This window comes from Furipterus horrens, unplaced genomic scaffold (assembly GCF_987537825.1).
Source record: "Furipterus horrens unplaced genomic scaffold, mFurHor1.1.pri manual_scaffold_13, whole genome shotgun sequence".
Taxonomy (NCBI): domain Eukaryota; kingdom Metazoa; phylum Chordata; class Mammalia; order Chiroptera; family Furipteridae; genus Furipterus; species Furipterus horrens.
Window position 1 is genome coordinate 35,218,809 of NW_028327183.1, and position 22,710 is coordinate 35,241,518.

The following is a 22,710-nucleotide window of genomic DNA, read 5'->3' on the forward strand; positions in this document are numbered from 1 at the left end:
AAAGCTGGTGGACCCCATAACATAGACAAGGTCTCCCCAATCAGAATTGAATGATTGGCAGCTACTGGTAAAGCTGAACTGTGTTTGGAAAGTAGGGAAACGGTTTCTCTAACTTTTCTAAAACTAGCCTGGTTTGGTAGCGGGGAGGCAGGATATGTGTTTATGGGTGTTTTAAAGAACATAAGACTTAACAACAGAAATCCACAAATAACTAAATCTATATAACCGTTAAATAAACAATTCTTTTTCTTTTCACTAAACTCTGGTGTTGAGAGTTACAATTCTGGCGGCGGGCAATCGGGCCCCTAAGTAAAGAGCCCGTGGGTTGTGTTTCAATTGGAGCAGCCCAGGGGTTCTGTAACAATTCTGCATCTGAGCAGATGCAGACCATGGGATGCAGACCATGCAGGATGGGGACCATGAACGGGAGGAATCGCAGAAGATCTGCAGAGTGTAACTGAGTGGGGTCTTCCAGCCTTGGTTTTTCTTCAGTACCTGGCAACGGGCCCCTGGGGATCAAGGGAATCATCCTAAATACAGTTGCTCTGTTTCACACAATGGAATGTTCTGAGTAAGTAACGCCCTTTAAAAACATACCTTTTCTCCTTTTGTTGTGTGGCCAATCAGGTTTAAGTTGGGGTTATTTTTCTCCTCTCTCAACAACACTCCGATATTTGCTGATTCCCAACTTACTTGTCTGGCATGTAGGGCTTTGGACTGACGGAAAGCTGTCCCATGAGTCCTTCATGATCAAACGTACTCTCCTTTTCTGAGAGATGTACTACATCTAACAAATGCAGAGGCTCTTCCCTGAGAGCACTACCAGGGCATTTAGAGAGCGAGCCCTGAGGGCTTAGTTAAAGAAGACAGTTCCGGAAATTTCATACTAAAATTTTCATATTGTCGTTTCTGTTGAACTAAAATGAATATAATGAAGTGTAAGGTCACCATAATGATAAAATTTATTTAGGAAGCCTAATGTATTGTCACTTGTTTCTCTTATGTGTATTTAGTCAAGGTTCGGTGTTTGGGTTTGTTTGTTTGTTCTCTTTTTTCCTTATTTCCAAAATATTGTTTGGAGAAATTTGGGGGTTAGAAGCTAAAGAATGCAAAATAAATTTGACTCTGCGTTGTGCGTGTGAAATTATTAGTGACTTACTTTTTCCAGGAGAAAACCAGAGGCTGGAAGGAACCCTCCTGTGCTGTGTCACGGTGGCCGCGCTCGACCCACTGGTGCCTGTGCCTGCGGGAGGAGACAAGCACCTCGCGATGAGCCCTCTGATGTCAAGGCAGCTGACTTTTATCAGGTGGGCTGGATTGTTTTCTTGTTTCTTTTTCTTTTCTTTTTCTTTTCTGTTAACTACCAATTGAGTAAAATCATATTTTCAGAGGTAAAATGTCTAGAAAAATAAAAGTGACCGCTGTGTGATATGTAAACAAGGGAAAGTTCTTGACATGTACTTCTTTGCTTACTCATTAATTGTTGATCTTCTTTGAATGAAAAATTTTTTGTGTTATTTTAAATGAAAAACTCATAGCACCCCTCCTTCCCCCCGCCCACTTCTTCCTTTATAGCTTCTGGAAGAAAAATGTTATGGAAAATTGGATTGTATCAATTTCCCAATATTTGAACTAAGTACTCCAGATCCTGCACCTGCCAAAAATGAATCTTCTGTCCCTCCAGATGCAGGAGCTAACAAACTTAAAGAAAAAGAACCTCAGACCCAAGGAGGGAGCACAAGCCTGAGTTTAGCTTTGAGTTTAGGCCAATCCACAGATAATTTAGATACCTATCCGGTTTATCCATAAGCAGGGGGAAATAAATCCAGAAGTTCATGGTCAAAGAGAAGTAAAAACTGAGAAGAGACCAAACTCCAATCGGTTGATCGACAGGCATCCACAGTTGAGTATCTCCCAGACATGCTTCATTCAAACTGCCCTAAAGGTCTGCTACCCAAATTCTCAATCCGGTTTTTGGTTAAACTAGGCCTTGCTAAGTCTTTCAACTTTCATACAGGTTTAGGCAAACAGGGCTTCACTCCAGGAGCGAACTCTCTTATGCTTTGGGACATTGTCATCAGGACCAGAGCCGAAGATGAAGGAGACTTAGACACAAATTCTTGGCCTGCTCCTGTGGGGAACCGCTCCTTGTGCTTTAGGGAATTGTAGCCCCAGCCGTCAGCCTGATTTACCCCCCCCCACCCCCGCCCAGTTTGTCTTTAAGTCTCAGCAAAAGGCTGCGCAGGAGACATAACTGAAAGCCACTCAGAGGGTTTCCGTGGGAATTGGATTTAAAGAATGCTTATTATGCTTTAGAACTTGCTCTGCTTTTCTTGTCTCTTAGTTAAGTATAAACCATCTCTAGCAAGGAATGTATGAAACCTTGCACCTAGTGCCAGTGTGGCGTCAAGATGTTTAACAGACCCTGACACAGACTGGTCACTGTGCCCTGTGTACTGGTACTTGTAATCTGTTATTGTCAACTGTAATCCAAGTGCCTAAAAGCTATTGATGATTCATAAATTTTGACCTTGTATCTCCCATGCATACCCTTCTCAGTAAAAAGCATGAGGGAATGGAGAACTCGCACTTCCTCCACTAGAGGGAACAGCCGCCTCCCTTATCCCCCAGACAAAATACAGTGTCCTGGATAGATTTGTCCCACCATGGTCACGAAGCCTCTGCTGGACAGAGCAGTTTCCAGCCGAGCCTAGGGTGTTGGAGGCAACTCCGTCATGCTCCAAATAAAGCTTTTTCTGGAAAGAGAAGTGCAGTTATAATGGGAAGAGGAGGTCGGCGAGATGACACGGCTCGAGCGTCTGTTGGCTTTGAATATGAAGACTGTCGAGGTCAGAGGTTTATGTGCTCAGGGCCTGACAAAGTAGCGAAAGTACTAGGAAGTGGACCAAAGGAATCAGCTGTAAAAGCCCTGAATGGTGATCTGCCCTTATATATGCTGTCATTGTCTCAGGGCGGAGGGTAAAACCATGTTATGCTCAACTTATGGGGCTTTTTGTTGTGGTCCCTCATGCTCCTTTGCAGATCATACTAATGCCTCAGGTAGGAAATTGGTCCTTTCTGTCTTCAGCAACAAAAATACTGTTGCTAGTGTTTGGGTTATTTTTTTTTTCTTAATTTTATTTATTGATTTTAGAGGAGGAGGAACACTGATTTGTTGTTCCACTTGTTGGTGTATTAATTGTTTGCTTCTTGTGTGTCCTGACCGGAGGTCAAGCCCGCAACCTTGGCGTATTGGGACAACACTGACTGAGCCACCTGGCCGGGGCCTGATGCTTGTTTTGATTATTTTTAAAAAGTACAGGATAATAGCAAAGTAATTAATTAAGCAGGCCTTAATTTTAAATACTTTTTATACCTAATATTCTTTTTCTCGAAAAATAAATTGTGTGTTAATCAGTTCATGCCATCAATTCACATCAGTTGGTTGAGGCAGAACTTGAAGTTAAAATTTGTAGAAAAGCAGGATAATATTTGAGCCTCATTAATGACGTATTAGATATGATTAAAATTATGAGTGTACCCATTACCTACAATCCTATTGTTTAGGCGTTTACCTTTCAGGTGTTTCTTATTGAAAAATGAAAAAAATTATTATATTATCTGTTTTTCAGGTACAACCAGGCCCACCACCACATCCAGTATTCTACCCAGGAAAACAAGAAATCACTCTCCCACCAGAAGGCCTCTGGGTTTTGAGATTTCCTTATGCATACGTGACAGAGAGAGGACCGTGTTTGCCCCTGAAGGAAAATGTGCACATAATGAGTTACAAGGGATTCTTAAAGCAGTAGCACAGTAAGTGTGTTCCAGCCAGTTCATTTCTAGACTTGAGCTGGTTTTTGTTTTCGGTGTATGTGGAGTTATTGATTTGGTATGTGTATACAGCGTTTTCTTGAACCCACAGTGGGTTTTGGTTACAGAAGCTCAGTATTCGGACAATAATTGTTCTACTGTTTCATGATATCATTGATAGTTATTGTCGATGAGGCTACAACTTTCTAATAAACATTGGTCATTCCAGAAAAGGACTTAAAATATATGGTTGGTACCTGTTTTCTCTTGTGCCTGTTTCACCGTCCATAATAAAACATGTTTCTATCAAAACTAAATGTTGCATAATCGTGTTGAGTCAGAACTTTGTTACTGCTAAAATTATGTTTCAACTGGGATTTTCCTTAAGATGCTGCTCCTGAAATTATCTTGAAACAAGCCCTGTTGTTTGGTTTACAGTTTTGTTACCTGAGTTAGATTCTTCTTCTTTTTTATTTTTTTACCATTTTATTCTTGGACTGCTGAAATACCTTATTTTAAATGAGTGCTATCTGAGTTAAATCTTTTCAATCCAAAATATTACACACTTTGTTCTTTAAAAATTCCAATACTGTGAAACAATTTTTAAGTGATACAGATCTTATTAATCTAGGATAACTTTCACGAGCATCAACCTGGTAACACTGATATATCACCGATTAGATAAATGTGCAAAATGAGTTAACATACCAAAGTTTTAGTGTAATTGTTTATATTTTCCTAAACACATTGATTCTGAAATGCTGGGCAAATAAAATTGGAGATTTTAGTCTTAATATATATGAAATATAACATTCGCATAATATGTCTTACTAATAGTTTAAAGCAGTTATGTAAGTTTTGATTAATAAGTGCAAATTAGCTCTGGCTGGTGTGGCTCAGTGGATTGAGTGCCAGCCTGTGAACCAAAGGGTGGTCAGTTTGATTCGCAGTCAGGGCACATGCCTGGGTTGCAGGCCAGGTGCACAGTTGGGGGTGCATGAGAGGCAACCACACAGTGATGTTTCTCTCTCTTTCTTCCCTCTCTTCCCCTCTCCCTAAAAATCAATCAATCAATTAATAAATAAATAATTTTTTAAAAAGTGCAAATTGGCAGTTATAAAAATAGTCATGGTGTTATAAAGTACAGTATAGGGAATATAGTTGGGGGGGGTCCCCCTCCTCTGTTCTTGTCTCACTCTCAAGAATTCAGGCGAGAGACAACGTGTGTAGTGGATAGCAAGTTCATTTATGAAATACACTTGAGCACAAAACTGCAAGCGGGCACCCAGCTAGTCTGAGTGTACTGCCTGTCGGGGTTTTAGGGGTTTTCTGCTCGTAGCCAGTTTCTAGGTTTCCCCTCCTCGTCCCATCTTCAGACCTTGGGATTAATATACAGTTTAAAAGCCTTTTCCAGATAGTGGGAACGATACAGAAAGAATTTCAAGGGCTCCCCTCCTGCGCTCTCATGTTTTTTTCCTTGAGATTTTCGGAACACCTGGCAATCTTACTGGACCAGACTCGGGACTGCGGAGTTAGTGGGTGAGACATGTCTCCCTCCCACTCCCTGCCTTGATTGGCTATCCTGCCTAACAGATCCCTAGAAAATAATTGATTTGATTAATTGCATCATTTTTGCATTCGTGGTATGTGATATGTAATAAATTTTATTTATGTTTTAAAATTAACTGACCTCATCTGGGGCTCTTCAAGTTCCTCCTCTCTGGTGGTTTGGGGATCACCTACCAATAGCACAACTCCCTGGGGGCATGGTTCAAAATATGCAGATTCTGTTCTGCCAGCCCCAGACTGTGAGTTAATTGTGTGATCTGGCTGATTTGTAAAGGTAGTAAGTAATTCCTTCATCTGCTAAAGATTAAGAAAAGTTCCAAAGTATATATCATTTTCAGTTAACTTTCTTTTAAGTTCCTCAGTCGTTTATTATTATTTCAAAGCAATTTTAATTATGCTATTAGAGTTGTCCCAATTTTTTCCCTTTGCCTCCCTCCACCTGGTACACCCCTTCTCTCAAGCAATCACCCTCCTTAGTGCATGTCCATAGGTCATGCACTTATGTTCTTCGGCTTCTCCATTTCTTTTAATATTCTTAACATCCCACTGTCTATTTTGTATCTACCAATTATTCTTCTTAATCGCTGCACCTTTTCCCCCATTCTCCCTCTTCCCCCTCCCTGCTGATAACCCTCCATATGAACCACGTATCTATGATTCTATTCATGTTCTGGTTGTTTGCTTAGTTTGTTTTTGTTTTTCTCTTTTTAGATTCAGTTGTTGATAGTTGTGAGTTTGTTGTCATTTTACCGTTCATAGTTTTGATCTTTTTCTTAAATAAGTCCCTTTAACATTTTATATAATAAGGGCTTGGTGATGATGAACTCCTTTAACTTTACCTTGTCTGGGAAGCACTTTATCTGCTCTTCATTCTAAATGATAGCTTTGCTGGATAGAGGAATCTTGATTGTAGGCCCTTGCTTTTCATCACTTTGAATACTTCTTGCCAGTCCCTTCTTGCCTGCAAAGTTTCTTTTGAGAAATCAGCTGATAGTCTTATGGGAACTCCTTTGCAGGGAACTCTCATCTTCTCTTTTGCTGCTTTTAAGATTCTCTCTTTATCTTTCACCTTTGGCATTTTAATTATGATGTGTCTTGGTGTGGTCCTCTTTGGGTCCAACTTGTTTGGGACTCTCTATTGGCTGTTTATTTCTCCCTTACATTCCAAATCGTTGATTTGAACCCTGGTTTCCTTCCCTTCACTGTAGATTTTTCTTTATTTCACTTAGTGTAGCCTTCATTTCTTTCCTTATTTATTTGCCATGCTCAATGAATTCTCTGAGCATCCTTATCACCAGTGTTTTGAATTCTGCTTCTGATAGGTTGGCTATCTTTTTTTCTTTTGTTCTTTGCCTGGAGTTTTGCTCTGTTCTTTCATTTGGGCCATATTTCTTTGTTTACTCAATTTGGCAGCCTCCCTGTGTTTTTTTCTGTGTATTAGGTAGAGCTGCTTTAATGCCCTGTCTTGGAGTACCTGTTACGTTGTGAAGGGCAGAGCGTTAGGTGTTCACCACGGTGGGGCAACCTGTTCCACTGCTTTGTGGTGTTGTATGTTGGGGAGGGGTTTGAGATGGAACAATGCTACTTGCTCAGCACTTGTCCTGTTTCCAGTCACTTCACTCACGTTCCATATATGACTGGTGCCCCTCTAGCTGTTGCCCTGGTGGTGGTTCCCTGAGCAGGTGGGTCTGAGTACTTTCTAGGACTGTGGCGGCCCTCTGAACAGACAGAGGTGGGTGGTTTCTTCTCCCGCGCACCCCCAAACCCACTGGTTTCCACAGCCAGAAGCTATGAGGCTTTATTTTCCCAGTGCTGCGAACCTGGGCTTCAGGGTCTGGCCTGGGGCTGGGATCACTCCCCAGGTGTCCATCCCAGCTTCTATCCACCACATGTGAGTGTGGGACCACCCCTTCTACCAGCCACCACCACTGCCTTCCCGCTGCCTTGCCACTGCCACACCGTGTCCTCTCACCCCAGCTCCCCATTTCTGCCGCTCCTACCCAGCTGGATGAGTATTTATTCTTTAAATTCTTAGTTGTTAGACCTCCATACAGTTTGATTTTCTGGCAGTTCTGGTTGTTCTTTGTTTTGAGGTTAGTTGTGATCCTTCTTATGGTTGTGCAAGGAGGTGAAGCGTGTCTACCTATGCCTCCATCTTGGCTGGATGTGTGAGCTAACTTTTTATTAATCAAGAGATGAGAGAAGATTTCTCATACGCACTAATCACTGGAGTTCAAAACCATTCCTGAGGGGTAGTTGGAGTCTATTAGTTTCCTCAAACTGCTGTAACAAAATACCATAAACTTGGCTTAAACAACAGAAATTTATTCTCTCACAGTTTGGGTGTATAGAAGTCCAAAATTGAAATGTTACGGTCCAATGTTTGTGTCCCTCTCCCTCAAATTCATATGTTGAAACCTGACCACCCAACGCAATAGTATTATTTCTTTTGGCAAGTAATTAGGGTTAGATGAGATCATGAGTGTGAAGCTAACATTCACTTCCCTTTGAAGGCCTAGCAAATAATATTTAGGACTGTTAGCTGTGCATATACTGAGATTACAATTTGTGGTTGGGTTTACTTTAAAAGGCACACATGGCATCTTATTTTTCTTAACGACATTCAGTCTACCTTGTATATACCTTGTCCTATCTTTATATGAAATTAAGGGTTCTACATCCTTATGTTAATTTATGTCCCCTACATTTTTAGCAAAATGTTTTGCGTGTAGCAGTAGCAGGTGCTCATCAAAGACTGGTTGGATAAATGATTGTTAGTAGGTGATAACTTGTAACAGATGAAGTTTTGACCATTCTTCTGTGAGTGCCACAATTCTAAATATTTTGGATTTGGGAAACTAAAACTTTATCTAATTAGATTTTATAGGCAATTTGACCTGTGAATGTTTTGAGTAGCAGACTTAGTATGCTTTGAGTTGCTATTTCATGTTGCTTGCCAGGCATTTTTGTTCATTGGATGTGGTGTTAACTTGTTGGATGCCTACCTTTGTGAGACACAGTATTCCTCAAGATTAAGATAAAAAGATAATACACTTCGTGTTCTCAACTTTTAGAATATGTCCACTTGCCAAGTTGAGTAACAGTGCATGAGAGTGAGTTGTCTAAGCTAAACACCAGTTTCATTAGTTTTTTGTTTTTGTTTTTTTGTGACATGTACTTCCAGACAATAAAGGCTGGGAAGAAGGCTGTCAGGTAAATGTGTGTATGTGTGTACGCTTTGTAAGTAAAACATTCTAGGGCTGGTTTAAGATACTCCAAAAGCACATAAACAAATGTGATTGGTGGATTGGATTCCTGCGTAGTGTCAAGGCTAAAAGACTAATATACTTTCTTGGTACTTTATATTTATTCTGTAGACTAGAATGATGGTTTAAGTACTAACATAGTAAATTCCTAGTATAAGAAATAACTCATTCCTCTAGTCATCTATGGAGTACTTTGCAGCTAATATAGCTGTTGATGGTGCAGAGACATTGGCTGATGTTACTAGCTTAATTTTGCCCTGGCTGGTTTAGCTCAGTGGATTGAGCGTCGGCCTGCGAGCTAAGTGTCGCTGGTTCGATCTTCCAGTCAGGGTACATCAGAGAAGGAAAACTCTGACTCCAAAAAACCTCCGCTGCCTTGCGGCATACCTCTTCAGGGGGAAGGCTAAGGGAGTAAACCCCGACAGAAAATCCGGAGCCGGAGTCCCTAAGGCGGTTTGACGTTGTAGTCAACACCGGCAACTCCTGCGGCGCACCTGAACCCAAGCTGTATCGACTCCGTCTTTCCCTTGGACCCTTCAGCTGCGAAGAGAGGGGGGGTCTGCTGCATGGGCAACAGCGGACCCTCCATATTACCCTGCCCAGGCTCTGTAGCTTCAGCGTCATCACAAGATGTCGATTCAACACGGGAGGAGACAGATACCATGTCACTCCCGAGTCGGACTGCACAGCCATTCTCGGCGGTGCAGATAGACTCTTGGGAAGCTACACCATCGTCTCTCAAGACGGACGGCTGCCAACGACTAGCTTAATTTTCTAAAATTATAGATTTAAAAAGGCTTATTCACTGGAGATGAAGTGTTTTCCTTTTTTGGAGAAAAATTTAAATGTGTATGTAAAGTACTCCGATGACATTACTGTATGTATGGCTGCCACCTTGTTAATACAAAATCAAAATCATCTTGCTTTGCATAAGCTAGAGGTACTTGACTGACTAAGGCTTTTATTTATTTTTCTTGTTAAAATTCAAAGTTATTTCAGCCTATAGGTTTTATGACATACGTTGCCAGTACCTTGAGAAGGCTGGTCTAGAAAACCTATTTAGAATAGGTATTTAGTAAAGTACTGACAGCACCTTGAAATCAAGCATTCGCTAATTAAAGAAAAATTAACTCATAGTTGAAATAGAATAGTTGTTGCATTTCACTTGTGTGAGCCTGCTGAGAATACTTCTGTGGAATTTTGAATTTGGAGCCTCTGATGGCTACAGAAACAAAAGCTCTGGTGTTGTCCTGGGCTTGAAGAAGCCTGTCTTCCTTTGAATTATGTGAGGAAGGGATTCCATACTGATGCTAAATTTTCAGAAACCTAATTCTAGCAAGAGAGTCATCGCTGCATGAGGCCAATCCTGGAATCAGTTTGATTTGGAAACCAGTACTGTGTACTAGACACTGGGAATAAGATGCAGCCCCTTCTCTCTTGGAGTTTATGGGCCAGAGGTTGTGCCAGACAGTAATTTATAAAATAGAATATAAAAAGGGCTGTGAGGGAAGCAAATTGGGTGCTAGTTATAGTGTCTGAAGAAAAAGAAAACGGTTTAATGGGCCAGCTTTCGCACCTGAGAGTCTTCTCCACGTGTGCGCACAGGGCAGACCTCTGAAAGGGCCGTCATTGCTTTTCTAGATTAATGGCTGTGCTGAGCCATGTGGGAGGGGCACCGTTTCCCAACCATTGTAAAGCATTGTTTTCTGGGTTTCAGACCCTATTTCCCAGAGTGAATTGCTCACTCTCAGACCCCATCTAGAGAAACTTTGGAGTCATCCCTGAGTCAGTGGTAGCCCCCACCTAACAGAGTGGCCAGTGAAGAATCAGACATGGATTCTGAGAATTCCCAGCAAATGGCAACATTTTAGAACTATAAAGTATGTCCCCCTCCCGGCCACCCACACTGGTGTTTAGTTTGTAGGTCAGCTACTTTTTTGAGAGCAGTGTGGCCAAAGGGTGGACGAATGTCACTCAGATTTCAGCTTTAAGGAGTTCAGGTTGCAGGAGCCTGACCAGCACTTGGGAATGTCCTGGATTGCCAGGCCCTGCAGCTCCCTTGGGAAGCTCTGCAGCAGGCACCCCTGCCCCCGCAACTTCCCACCTTCTTTAACACCCGCATCCCACCGCCCCTGGGCTGCTGGAGTCCGGGGCCACCCAGGTGTGCAGCCCAGTTCTGCCTCACTGAGGGGGGAGAGGAGGCCCGTCAGGAGGGAGCTGTCCCCTCTGCAGGGAAAAGGACGCCTTGGTCCCCGGGGATTCTGGGAGAAAGGCTCGCTATCCTGCAGTACTCTCACCCGAGACTAATACAGTTGCCTAAATAAGGGTTGGAACCTGAGGTGGATGAAGGGTGCTTTGTTGCTAAGGGCCACGTGCATGACACGGCTGCCAGCTGTGACACACCTGCCAATTGTGACACAGCTGCCAATTGTGACACTGCGGCCAGTTGTAGGCTCCCGCTCACTGGGTGTGCCCGCACCTCAGTTGTCTGGGTCTCATCGCTGTGCTTCATTTCCCTGTTTTGTATAGCGTTCCCCGACAGCCCCATATCACTCACTGTGCCCCGGCTCCGCCGGGTCGCTCACTGTGCCCCCAACCCCCCATCCCGGGTCGCTTGCTGTGCCCCGGCTCCCCTGGGCCGCTAGTTGTGTAGCCAGGACCTCTGCCAGCATGTCCGGGCTGCACCTCTGGGCCCCGTGGGTCATTTTCCCATGGCAGCTGTTGTGGCTGCTGGTCCAGGCAGCTCCAATTCCTGATAGGAAGTTGGATCTGGACCCTGTCATGCCCAACTCTGTGTACCCTGAGGAAATGCGACCATCTCCAACCCTGCAGATCCCAGCGCAGGAACCAGAAGCCCCTGAGACGGGAGAGCCTCCTGAAGGGACGACGGAGCAAGAGAGCTCAGCTCTGCTCCAATGGCCTGTTGACCCACGGGATGGTGCCAAACCTTCCACGGGCCTGCAGAAGTCTCCAGTTCAGCCTCCCAAGGCTAATAAACATGTTAAGGTGACAGTCTCACCTACGGGCTCAGGTGAAGCTGAGAATCCAGTGTTGCCAGGTGTGATACCACCACAGCCCCCTAAAGAAATGAAATTATTGGCAATTGTGAAGGCGATCTCAGCTTATCTAGCAAAATCTGCAGAGGTGGTTGAACCAGCAAGCAAGGAGGAGACCCCTCCAAAGCCCATTGAAATGCTGAAACCATCTTCATCCCAGTATATGTGGGAGGTTGATGCTACAGCCCCGCAGCAGACTGCAGCTCCTCCGAAACACCCTGAGGCGATGCTACCACATCCGGAGACTGTTAGGCCCCAGCAGCCACCCTGGCCTGAGGTGTCAGGTCAACACTTGGACCTGGAGCTCACCGTAACACCAGCCGCTACTGTGGAGGCTGAGCGTCCGACACCCCTGCAGCAGGCCGCAGCTCCTCCGAAACACCCTGAGGCGACGCTACCACATCCGGAGACTGTTAGGCCCCAGCAGCCACCCTGGCCTGAGGTGTCAGGTCAACACTTGGACCTGGAGCTCACCGTAACGCCAGCCACTACTGTGGAGGCTGAGCGTCCGACACCGCTGCAGCAGGCCACGGCTCCTCTGAAACACCCTGAGGCGACGCTACCACATCCGGAGACTCTTCGGCCTCAGCGTCCACCCCGGCCTGAGGTAACAGGTCAACACTTGGACCTGGAGCTCACCGTAACACCAGCCGCTACTGTGGAGGCTGAGCGTCCGACACCGCTGCAGCAGGCCACGGCTCCCCTGAAACACCCTGAGGAGACACTACCACATCCGGAGACTCTTCGGCCTCAGCGTCCACCCCGGCCTGAGGTGTCAGATCAACACTTGGACCTGGAGCTCACCATAACACCAGCCGCTACTGTGGAGGCTGAGCGTCCGACACCGCTGCAGCAGGCCACGGCTCCCCTGAAACACCCTGAGGAGATGCTACCACATCCGGAGACTGTTCGGCCCCAGCAGCCACCCTGGCCTGAGGTGTCAGGTCAACACTTGGACCTGGAGCTCACCATAACACCAGCCGCTACTGTGGAGGCTGAGCGTCCGACACCGCTGCAGCAGGCCACGGCTCCCCTGAAACACCCTGAGGAGATGCTACCACATCCGGAGACTGTTCGGCCCCAGCAGCCACCCTGGCCTGAGGTGTCAGGTCAACACTTGGACCTGGAGCTCACCGTAACGCCAGCTGCTACTGTGGAGGCTGAGCGTCCGACACCCCTGCAGCAGGCCGCAGCTCCTCCGAAACACCCTGAGGAGACGCTACCACATCCGGAGACTCTTCAGCCCCAGCTCACGGTAAAGCCAGAAGCCACTGCAAAGGCTGAACGTCCAACACCTCTCCGGCAGGCCACGGCTCCTGCGAAACACCCTGAGGCAACACTTTCACAGCCAGAGACTGTTCAGCCTCAGCAGCTAACCTGGTCTGAGCTAACAGATCACTCTTCGGACCAGCAGTCTCCCAGAGCTCACCACCCAGTGTCGTCTGCGGCCGGGCCTCCAATGCCCGAACAGAATGCCATCACACACGTGTGTGAGCTCTGTACCTGCAGGAACAAAACGCTGTCTTGTTCTGGTCTCAGCCCAACGCAGAAGCTCCACAGAGTGCCCGTGCCAGACCCCAACTCGTACAACGACGCCTTCACCGTCCTGTAAGAAGTGCCTTTCTTCCTTTGTTCTCCGCAACCTGCCTGACCTGCCAGCCTTCTCCTCCTGGTCTTCCTGGGCCTTCCTCAGCTCCTCAGACCCACACTGACTTTCTGTTTTTATATTTTGTTTGTCATCTATTCCTTATCTTCATTCTCCTTCTACTATTGTTCCCTCCTACGTATTTTTCCTTACTGATTTTTCTTTACCCCATCACTTTATTCCTTAACCCTCTACTCTCCTCCCACTTTTGTGCCACCTTCTTTACAGCTTCGTGGCCCTCTCTGCATCTCATTGGTGGTGATACAACAAAGTGGTTAAAAGAAGGGATTCTAGAGCCAGAGTGCCCGGGTTTGAATGCAGTTATGCCATATATTAGTTTTTGGACTCAATTTCATCATCTGCAAAGTAAAGGAGTAAAGGTTATGATAGTTACCATTTCATAGGATTGTTGTGATATTTAAATGAGTTCATATGTGTAAAGTACTTATATCAGTGCCTAACATATATGCAGTTATACCCATAACTCATATTTGCCACCTGGCTTTCTAAATATATCACCCATTTTGTGTCCAACCAGGGCTAAGTACTGTGGGAGCCTCAGAAGTATGACATTGTCTATGAAACATGACAATGACAGGTGGGAAGAAAGGGAATGTGACTAAAAAGGGAGATGATATATAATTGAGTACTGAAAAATATACAGACCAAAGGTACTATAATTCAGCAGAGTCTGTAGTCACTGGGCTGTGGAAGTCGGAAGGCTGCATGGCTAAGCTATAACTTTAACTGGAACCTAAAGGTACCTGTGGTTTATTACATAGAGGAAACATAGTGAGTACAGTCTTGGCAACGGCATGGTGGCAGGAATGATCAGGACTCATTAGGCTAGTCTGGGCTGTCAAGAATTGGTTTAGGAAGCGGTGAAAAATATGATTATGAAAAACTTTGGCTCTAGGAGTTTGGAAGTTGCACTGAGACTGGGGAGAGCCCCTGAATGTTTTCAAGTGAGAGAGACAGGATTAATTTTGATTCCATATGTAGAGCGATCTCAAGAGGAAAGCTTGATTCAGGGAGACCAATAAAATACTTGAGCAAAATCTAGCAGGAAAGCGAGAAGAGTGATTGTGATAGGAGGAGAAAGAACACCCTGGGAACAGTGTAAAGGAAAAGCTGACAGGCTGTAGTAACTGGCTGGAGTGGGGGAATGGGGTGTACAGGAAAGATAAAAATCAAATACGACTCTGTAAAGTTTCTGTCCTGGGTGATGAGGAGGACCACAGTGGTGCACGAGGTGGACAAAGAGCAGCTGGAGAGGAGAACCAGTTTGAAGGAGATGAGCTCAGACTGGGCATTTTTTTTATTGGGGAGCCAAAAGCGACCAGAAGTGTTCTGGTTGGGTGGAAGTGTCCACTGTGCAGAGGGACAGACAGGGACCTGTTTGACTTTTCTCACCTTCCTGGGAAAGGCGCATATAAACTGGACAGGTAAGTTGTCGCTGAGGGACGAGGACAGAGCTAAAGGTGAAGATTCAAAGTCACCCATGGAGTTAGTGGTTGAGACTGAACCTTGGGAATTTCACAGCTTCTCTTAAACACTTGTAATTCATGGGCGCAGCCCCCCTGCGTTGCTGGTGTTGGTGTTAATGTCACAGAAACACACAGGATAAATGTGAAAATCCCACGCAGCACTTTCCACCACTCCTGTTACCATTTTGGCGTGTGGTCTAGTCTTCCAACCTCTCTCTTTTTTTCTTCTCTTTTGTTTTTCAATTTTCCCCCAAAGAGGTGATACCTTACTCCTTGCTCAGTGATTTGTGCTTTTCCCTGTCACATATGTCTATGAGATCTTTCCATATCAGTCCTTCTCATTTCTAATTGCCCTTAGCCTTCTAACACCTGGAAGGATTCCCACAGAGGGCACCGACCCAAAGTTTTGCTGTGGCCTGGCACAAGGTTTCTTTATGTTAATTTGCTGATAATGATAATTTTTGCCATTTTTCAGTTGAATTATTATTTTTGCATTGGTTTGTACAAGAAGTCATTTTAGACACAAGTGGCTTTGGAGAAAATGCATTCAAAGTAATTAACTGGCATTACCTAACCAAGATAAGAAGTTCAGGTTCTGAGGAGATGCCTCATGGTTTGTGCCAGGGGCTCTACATTACGTCTTTATTAATTTGTGCAGACTGGGAAGGCTGACAGCTGTGGGAATTAGAAAGCTGGTATTTTCTGCATTTGATTAATCCCCGTAAGGTTGCCATGATTGTTTTACTCTCTTCATTCTTTTGCTGCCTATTTAAAGATATTAACTGTGTTTCTTTGCAGAAATTTAAAAGGCAACTATATTTCTCACCTTGATAAGGATTCATGGACGTCCTTCCATACAACTGAGAAACTGTGAGTATATTCTCTCCAAAAATGAATACAAACAAACCAACAAACAAACCTGACTGCATTGTAAGATCCTTCTTGGTCCTGAATTTTGAGATCAGTAGCTCTGAGAAAAGATATTCACCTCTGTATCCCAAATCAACCTCTATTGATCCAATTCTGTGTTTATTTTAAAAATTAAATTGGAAGGCCCTCTTTAAAGTGAGTCAATTTAACCTTATTTTTCACTATAACAAGTAATACATGATTATATTCTCAGTATATAAAAATGAAGTACAGGTACAGTGAAAACTTCGCTTCTGCCCTCATCCCCCACCCTGAAGGTAAGGCTGTTCTGAGCTGTTGACTATACACCCTTGCAGACCTTTCCCAGGCGTTTGCCTACATACTGATAGCACAATAGGCATGTTGTGAGATTTTCTTTTTTTGTTACATAAATGGTAACAACTTGGTCCTTCCACCCCTTGCTGTGTCTTAGATTTGTTTCCTTGATGGTTAACCAACTCATTTAAACTTCTGCATAATATTCTATAGTATGGGTGTGTTACAGTTTAAAAATCCCCCTATTCATGGATGTTTAGATTATGTCATTTTCCTGTTGCATGTATTGCTGAAACGAACATTCTTACACATGCATTTTGTGAATATGGACAGGTTTTCTGCAGAATAGATATTTAGAAATGGAATTGTTGGGGTGGAGAGTATACTGATATAATATTTTAACTGCCCTCAAAGACGTTGTGCCAACGTATGCTCCAGTCAGTAGTAGGCCACGACAGCATGCATTTCCAGCACTGATAGTCTCCATTTTTTGGCTGATGCAATGAGTGAATAAAAGGGGTCCCATCTGAATTTGAATTTTTCTGGTTACTTGTAAATTTAACTGGAGAGTATTATGCTTAGTGAAATAAGCCAGGTGGTGAAAGAAAAATACTATATTATCTCACTTCATACTGGAATCTAATGACAAAACAAACAAATGAGCAAAGTAGAACCAGAGACATGGAAACAGGGAACAGGCTGACAGTGATCAGAGGAGAGGGAAGAGGGGGAAAAGAGGGGAAAAAAGGGGAGGGTCTAGTCAAGATACTAGTGTAAATGAGCCATGGACATGGACACCAGGGAGGGACTGACTGTGGGAGAGGCTGGGGGTGGGCAGGCCCGGGGAGAGCAGTGGGGGGAAAATGGGGACAATTGTAATAGAACAACAATTGTAAGAAATCTTTAAATATTGAACAGTTATATTTCTTCTCTGACTTTGCCCTGTTCTTTATTGCCTATTTTTCTTTTATCTTTTTAAAATCAATTTGTAGAAAAGTCAGTTTAGGTACACAAGTAGTTTGGAAAAAATATTTACATTCAAAGTAATTAACTGGCATTTTTCATGACAGTTTGTGTGTCGTATTATTAGTTCAACTTGAATAGATGTCATAAATGACCTCTGAGTTAATAAGAGACAAAATAGCCACAGTGATCTAAAAATAGGGTTTATGAGCACCCTCTAAGATATCTCATTGGTACAGAAAAATGCTAGAACCAGGCCGGTGTTCTTTTTTTAATTTATGAATTTCTTTGAAACTATATATAGTTTATATTTTCCATGATAGGATCTGACTTGGAAATTTTATTTTCCAAACTTGTAAGAAAAATGAAAGTCATTTAGCACAAGAAATAAATAAGATTAGTTTTCTTTAAGAAGTAGAGAGAAAGGGGTACTCTGAAAGATGGTGTAGGAAAAAATTTTTGGATTGTCTAACTATATACCTATGGAATTTTGAGCCATGAGAAATTTACATTACACATTTTTTAAGTTGGAAATTAAACACTAATATTTTTAATAACATGTATTTGGGATCTTATACACAACAACATGAATCTGGTAAATGTTGAAGATTTCTAAGTCAACTTGGGATTTCTACCTTATGAGGGAGAGGTCTCTAACTTAGGGTCAACAGACCCCCGAGAGCAGGATTTCTTCACCTTTTTGTTTTTTTCCATTAGTCTCTTTGGTGATCGGCAGAAGCCTCTGTTCTTGGGGACTATGTTTTTAAATGAAATAGAAAAACAATAAAAAATAAATTTTAAAAAATATATAAGAAAATAAAGGAAAACTTACTAAAAGAAGTTTTCAAATATTTTTTAATTGATATAGTAATAAATCTGCTTCTCTTAACATACTAAGAAACGAGCTATAGTGGTAGATCTAATAACTGTTATAACTTCCAAGTAGTGACGCAAATGACATCTGCAACAAATACATGATTTGAAAATATGCATACAGTTTTAAGTGATGATTTGGGGAGGTATAATTTTTTCCAACGTTTTATATTTATGAAAAGGTTTACTATAAACATTGTTTGACCTTGCGGGGTTTTTTTTTTTTTTCTTTTTCTTTTTGGACCATTTCTATGGAAATATGAGTGTTACCTAAGGGAGGTGAGAAAACAATGAATCAGAGCATCAGCCCTGACCATTCCCCCTGCGTACACATTCTGACCATCACTGCTGTGCCTTACAATGTGGTGAATTTCAAGTTGAGGCCAGGGTCTTTGATGTCTTCTTAGGACTCCAAGACTTGTTTGTGGGAATTAAAGTCTTTGCGTTTTTATTTTCATGTTCTTTAAAAAAAAAAATGTAACTATATTCTGTGTCATCTGAACTACCTTATAACTGAGACCCGTCCCTGATTTCAGTGGTTGAGTTTCTGGGCCGTAATATTTTTCCGTATGCGATGAGTAAAGAATTAAGCTTTGGGGTAGAATCATGCAACGAGATGCGGTTAATAAAAATATGTGGCCAACAGGCATTGAGGGAAAGCAGAGTGTTTCAAATGCTGAACTTGATGGAAATAGTTTCACAAGGCAACACAGCACGTTCTCCAATCCCCAAGGCTCCTGAAGGGGGCACCACCTAATGTTATGTGCATGGAGGGGGGAATCTCCTGCAAGAGACACTAACATTGATGTTTTGCAGAGCTGCTTCCGTGCTGACTCTCCACCACTCCCTCGCTCCGTTCTTGGAGACACTGGCTCTGTGCCTTTCTGCTCCTCACATGTAGGAAATGAGTGAAACTCCCCTCACTGCCCACCCCTACCCCAAGCATGTCCTTCGTCATTACTGAGAGACTAGATAAAGCAAAGGCCTTAACATTCCTTGGGCAGACCAGGTGTCAGACTTGTCTGTGGATCATTCCCGTTCCCATCCTTTTTCATTATGGAGAATTCATTGGCCAGATCGCTCAGTTTCCTAATTTATTCAACTGTCATTTCTGCTGCTCATATACTGAGCATTATTTTTATGAATGACAACACTTCATTTGTATAAGGCTGAGTTCATTCTTTTCAGTGGATGTGCTAGCTGCTTACAGCTCTCTGAAGATATTAATGATGCTATCCTGAAGTCCTCTTGTGCTTCCTCCGTGAACTCTGTATCATTGGCTATAAACTCTTATGTTTGTTTCTGTTTTCTGTCCAGGTTTCTCCATATATATTTCTGTGTAGTAAATAATTGTAGTTATTTTGCATTTTGATCCAGAAATAACCTTTTTATTTTTCAGAATCCTCAGTGACAATAACTTAAAAGAATTGCATAGAGATTCATTTGAAGGTCTTTCATTCCTCAAGTATTTGTAAGTTAATCGTATTTATTTATAATTTTTTAGTTATATTATCTATAAAATACATAAGGGGTTCAAATTAGATAATCTCTATAATTTCTCTCACCAATAAAATGCTACAAATTCTGTAAGTGTGGATAGGGCTTCCAGCCTATCTTGAGCATTTATTATCTTCAATGCATTTTCAATTTTTTAATCGTAGAGACAAGACATAGGTAGGAAATTGTCTCCAGTTACAGAGGAAAAGTGGTAATAATGTCTGAGTAGTGATACACACCCACATGAACCTGGTCATATAAGTGTTCATATATCATCTGCCTGTATTTACATTTAATTTAGGGCCCATGGATCAAATAGAGCCTATGGTATGTTTCCATACAGCCCATCAGTTAAAAATACTTCTTACACTTTTAAAGAGCTGGAAACAAAAAAAGAAAAGAAAGAAACAAACAAGAATATGCAAGACAGACTGACTGTGGCCTGCAAAGCCTAAAATATTTACTGTCTGCCTTTACAGAAAAGGTTTTAAAAGGTTAATTTAGTAAAATGAGAGAAACTGAGGTTAACCTGAAATTGTCTCCTAAAGGACAAGAAACTATAGAACATTTACATTAATTTGAATGCCATTAACCCAGAATTTTTCAATAATTTAATCTAAATTAGATTAACATTTACATATCAAATGTTTAACTAAGCAGATGAATTATGTAAACAGTATTGTTATGAACATGTTAAGTTACCAAGAGAGCAGACTTGGTGTTCAGGATTTCAATGTTTAAAATGATGGTTAAGTGGTATACTTAGAAATGTCTACACTAAATAAGCATATCAGAAATGCCCCTACCTTCACTAATTACAAAATAAAGATCTCTCCAGCGTTCTTGCCAAGGAAGAAATGCTTGCCTAGTGATTCCATTTACTTAGAGATAAGGAGATGTTCTTTGCTATAAGAACTCAATTCGTATCCTTTGTCCATGGCATTCAGAGATGTGTATGTCATTATTTTTTTAAAGCTAATTAATGATGCTCTTTAGCAAATAGATTATTTTTGCAAATGTAAAAGGCTTAAGGGAAGTGGGTAGAAAGAGCCTCATGAGACCCTAGAAATAGCCCTTTGAATTATGAAATTTTTCAAACCTCAGGGCAACAAATGAGGTAACTAACTGCTCAATAGATTAGGTCATTCATCCCTTGTGCTGTGAAATACTTTGTAAGCTAATTACTTCATGCTAGCCTAAGTATTCCCATTCATTAAAAAAGGCCAATCAACAAACAAGCCAAAAAAGAATATGCCAAGCACTGTCGCTAGTATTGTAGGCACAAATATGGGCAAGACATGGCTTCTACCCTCTGGTAACTCATGATCTCACAGGGAAAATGAACATGCAAGCTCGCACCACAATGCACCGGTACTAAACAGAAGACAGCGCTGCAGGGCACACAGAGGGAGTCACACAATAATAAGACCACATTTCCTTTACAACAGTTATTTTTCTCCCTCTACTCCCCAGCTATCTGTTTATTTTATAAATACTTGAGTTTACATATGTTCACGTGCCACTTTTAAACATGGGAGACAGTGCAGGTGAGCAAGGCCTCATCCATCCTTTCAAGGAGTTTATGCTCAGAGGAAATAAGATGCAAAAATAACTGTATCAAAAAGAAGAAATGGAGATGGGCAATGAGAAGTATAAACTGCTTTTGGAACACAGCAGAGGGAAAAGACACTTCAAGTTGGATCGGCAAGGATGTTACTTAGAGAGTAGCAGCAGCGCCGGCTTGCCGTGTGGAGGCTCCTTCAGCGTTGTTGTTTCTCCAGCGGCGGCGGTTCTCACTACAGCGCCAGGACGAGTCCGGCTCGCGTTCGACCGCGGAGAGCTGTCTCATCTCGCTCGGCTGCGGGAAATCGGGCTGAAGGGACTGAGTCCTCGATGAAGAGAGAAAAGGAACTGTTCTGTAAACTCTTTATTGGCGGCTTGAGCTTTGAAACCACAGAAGAAAGTTTGAGGAACTACTACGAGCAATGGGGGGAACTTACAGACTGTGTGGTAATGAGAGATCCTGCAAGCAAAAGATCAAGAGGATTTGGTTTTGTAACTTTTTCATCCATGGCTGAGGTTGATGCCACCATGGCTGTAAGACCTCATTCAATTGATGGGAGAGTGGTTGAGCCAAAACGTGCTGTTGCAAGAGAGGAATCTGGAAAGCCAGGGACACATGTAACTGTGAAGAAGTTGTTTGTTGGTGGTATTAAAGAAGACACTGAGGAGCATCATCTTAGAGATTACTTTGAGGAATATGGAAAAATTGATACCATTGAGGTAATTACTTTTGATGACCATGATCCTGTGGATAAGATTGTGTTGCAGAAATACCATACCATCAATGGTCATAATGCAGAAGTAAGAAAGGCTTTGTCTAGACAAGAAATGCAGGAGGTTCAAAGTTGTAGAAGTGGAAGAGGAGGCAGCTTCGGTTTTGGAGACTCCTGCGGTGGCAGTGGAAATTTTGGACCAGGACCGGAAAGTAACTTTAGAGGAGGATCTGACGGCTGTGGAAGTGGTCGTGGATTGGGGGATGGCTATAATGGGTATGGCGGAGGACGTGGAGGAAATAATGGAAGTGGGAATTATAATGATTTTGGAAATTATAACCAGCAACCTTCTAACTGTGGTCCAATGAAGAGTGGAAATTTTGGTGGTAGCAGGAACATGGGTGGACCATATGGTGGAGGAAACTATGGTCCTAAAGGAAGTGGAGGAAGTGGGGGCTATGGAGGGAGAAGCCGATATTGAGCTTCTTCCTATTTGCCATGGGCTTCACTGTATAAATAGGAGAGGATGAGAACCCAGACGTAACAGAACAGCTTCAGGGTATCGAAATAACAACGTTAAGGAAACTCTTATCTCAGTCATGCATAAGTATGCAGTGATATGGCAGAAGACACCAGAGCAGATGCAGAGAGCCATTTTGTGAATGGATTGGATTATTTAATAACGTTACCTTACTGTGGAGGAAGGATTGTAAAAAAATGCCTTTGAGACAGTTTCTTAGCTTTTTAATTGTTGTTTATTTCTGGTGGTCTTTGTAAGAGTGTAGAAGCATTCCTTCTTTGATCATGTTAAATTTGTAAGTTTCAGGTGACATGTGAAACCTTTTCTAAGATTTTTCTCAAAAGTTCTGAAAAGCTATTAGCCAGGATCATGGTGTAATAAGACATAAAACGTTTTTTCCTTTAAAAAAATTTTAAGTGCGTGTGTAGAGTTAAGAAGCTGTTGTACATTTATGATTTAGTAAGATAATTCTAAAGGGAATAAAAAAGATGTTACTAGAGCAATGCTGTTTGAAGACGACCTTGAAGGGCCCTTAGGGATCATCATACAGACATTGTGGA

At 42.6% G+C, this 22,710-nt stretch overlaps 3 protein-coding genes and 2 pseudogenes across 7 annotated transcripts in view; 4 read left to right on the forward strand and 1 right to left on the reverse strand.

The window, feature by feature from the left end:
• WTIP (WT1 interacting protein) overlaps window positions 1-22,710 on the forward strand; it is a 251,559-nt gene that overhangs the window by 162,511 nt on the left and 66,338 nt on the right. The gene's annotated exons all lie outside the window — the stretch shown is intronic.
• Window positions 298-4,085, forward strand: LOC149994474 (nonsense-mediated mRNA decay factor SMG8-like; annotated as a pseudogene).
• LOC149994475 (leucine-rich repeat-containing protein 37A3-like) overlaps window positions 11,319-22,710 on the forward strand; it is a 39,981-nt gene continuing 28,589 nt past the window's right edge. The window contains exons 1-4 of the mRNA XM_090259067.1: window positions 11,319-12,014; window positions 12,114-13,312; window positions 15,635-15,706; window positions 19,257-19,328. Of these exons, the coding sequence (XP_090115193.1) occupies window positions 11,319-12,014; window positions 12,114-13,312; window positions 15,635-15,706; window positions 19,257-19,328 (2,039 nt within the window). The remainder of the gene's footprint in view (window positions 12,015-12,113; window positions 13,313-15,634; window positions 15,707-19,256; window positions 19,329-22,710) is intronic.
• The window catches only part of LOC149994476 (E3 ubiquitin-protein ligase TRIM37-like), a 38,849-nt gene continuing 37,041 nt past the window's right edge, over window positions 20,903-22,710 (reverse strand). For 2 of the 3 annotated variants that reach the window (XM_090261330.1, XM_090261328.1), the window contains one exon: window positions 20,977-21,243. The gene's annotated coding sequence lies outside the window, so the exon portion shown is untranslated. The other variant, XM_090261329.1, reaches the window with a different exon arrangement.
• Window positions 21,090-22,438, forward strand: LOC149994477 (heterogeneous nuclear ribonucleoproteins A2/B1 pseudogene; annotated as a pseudogene).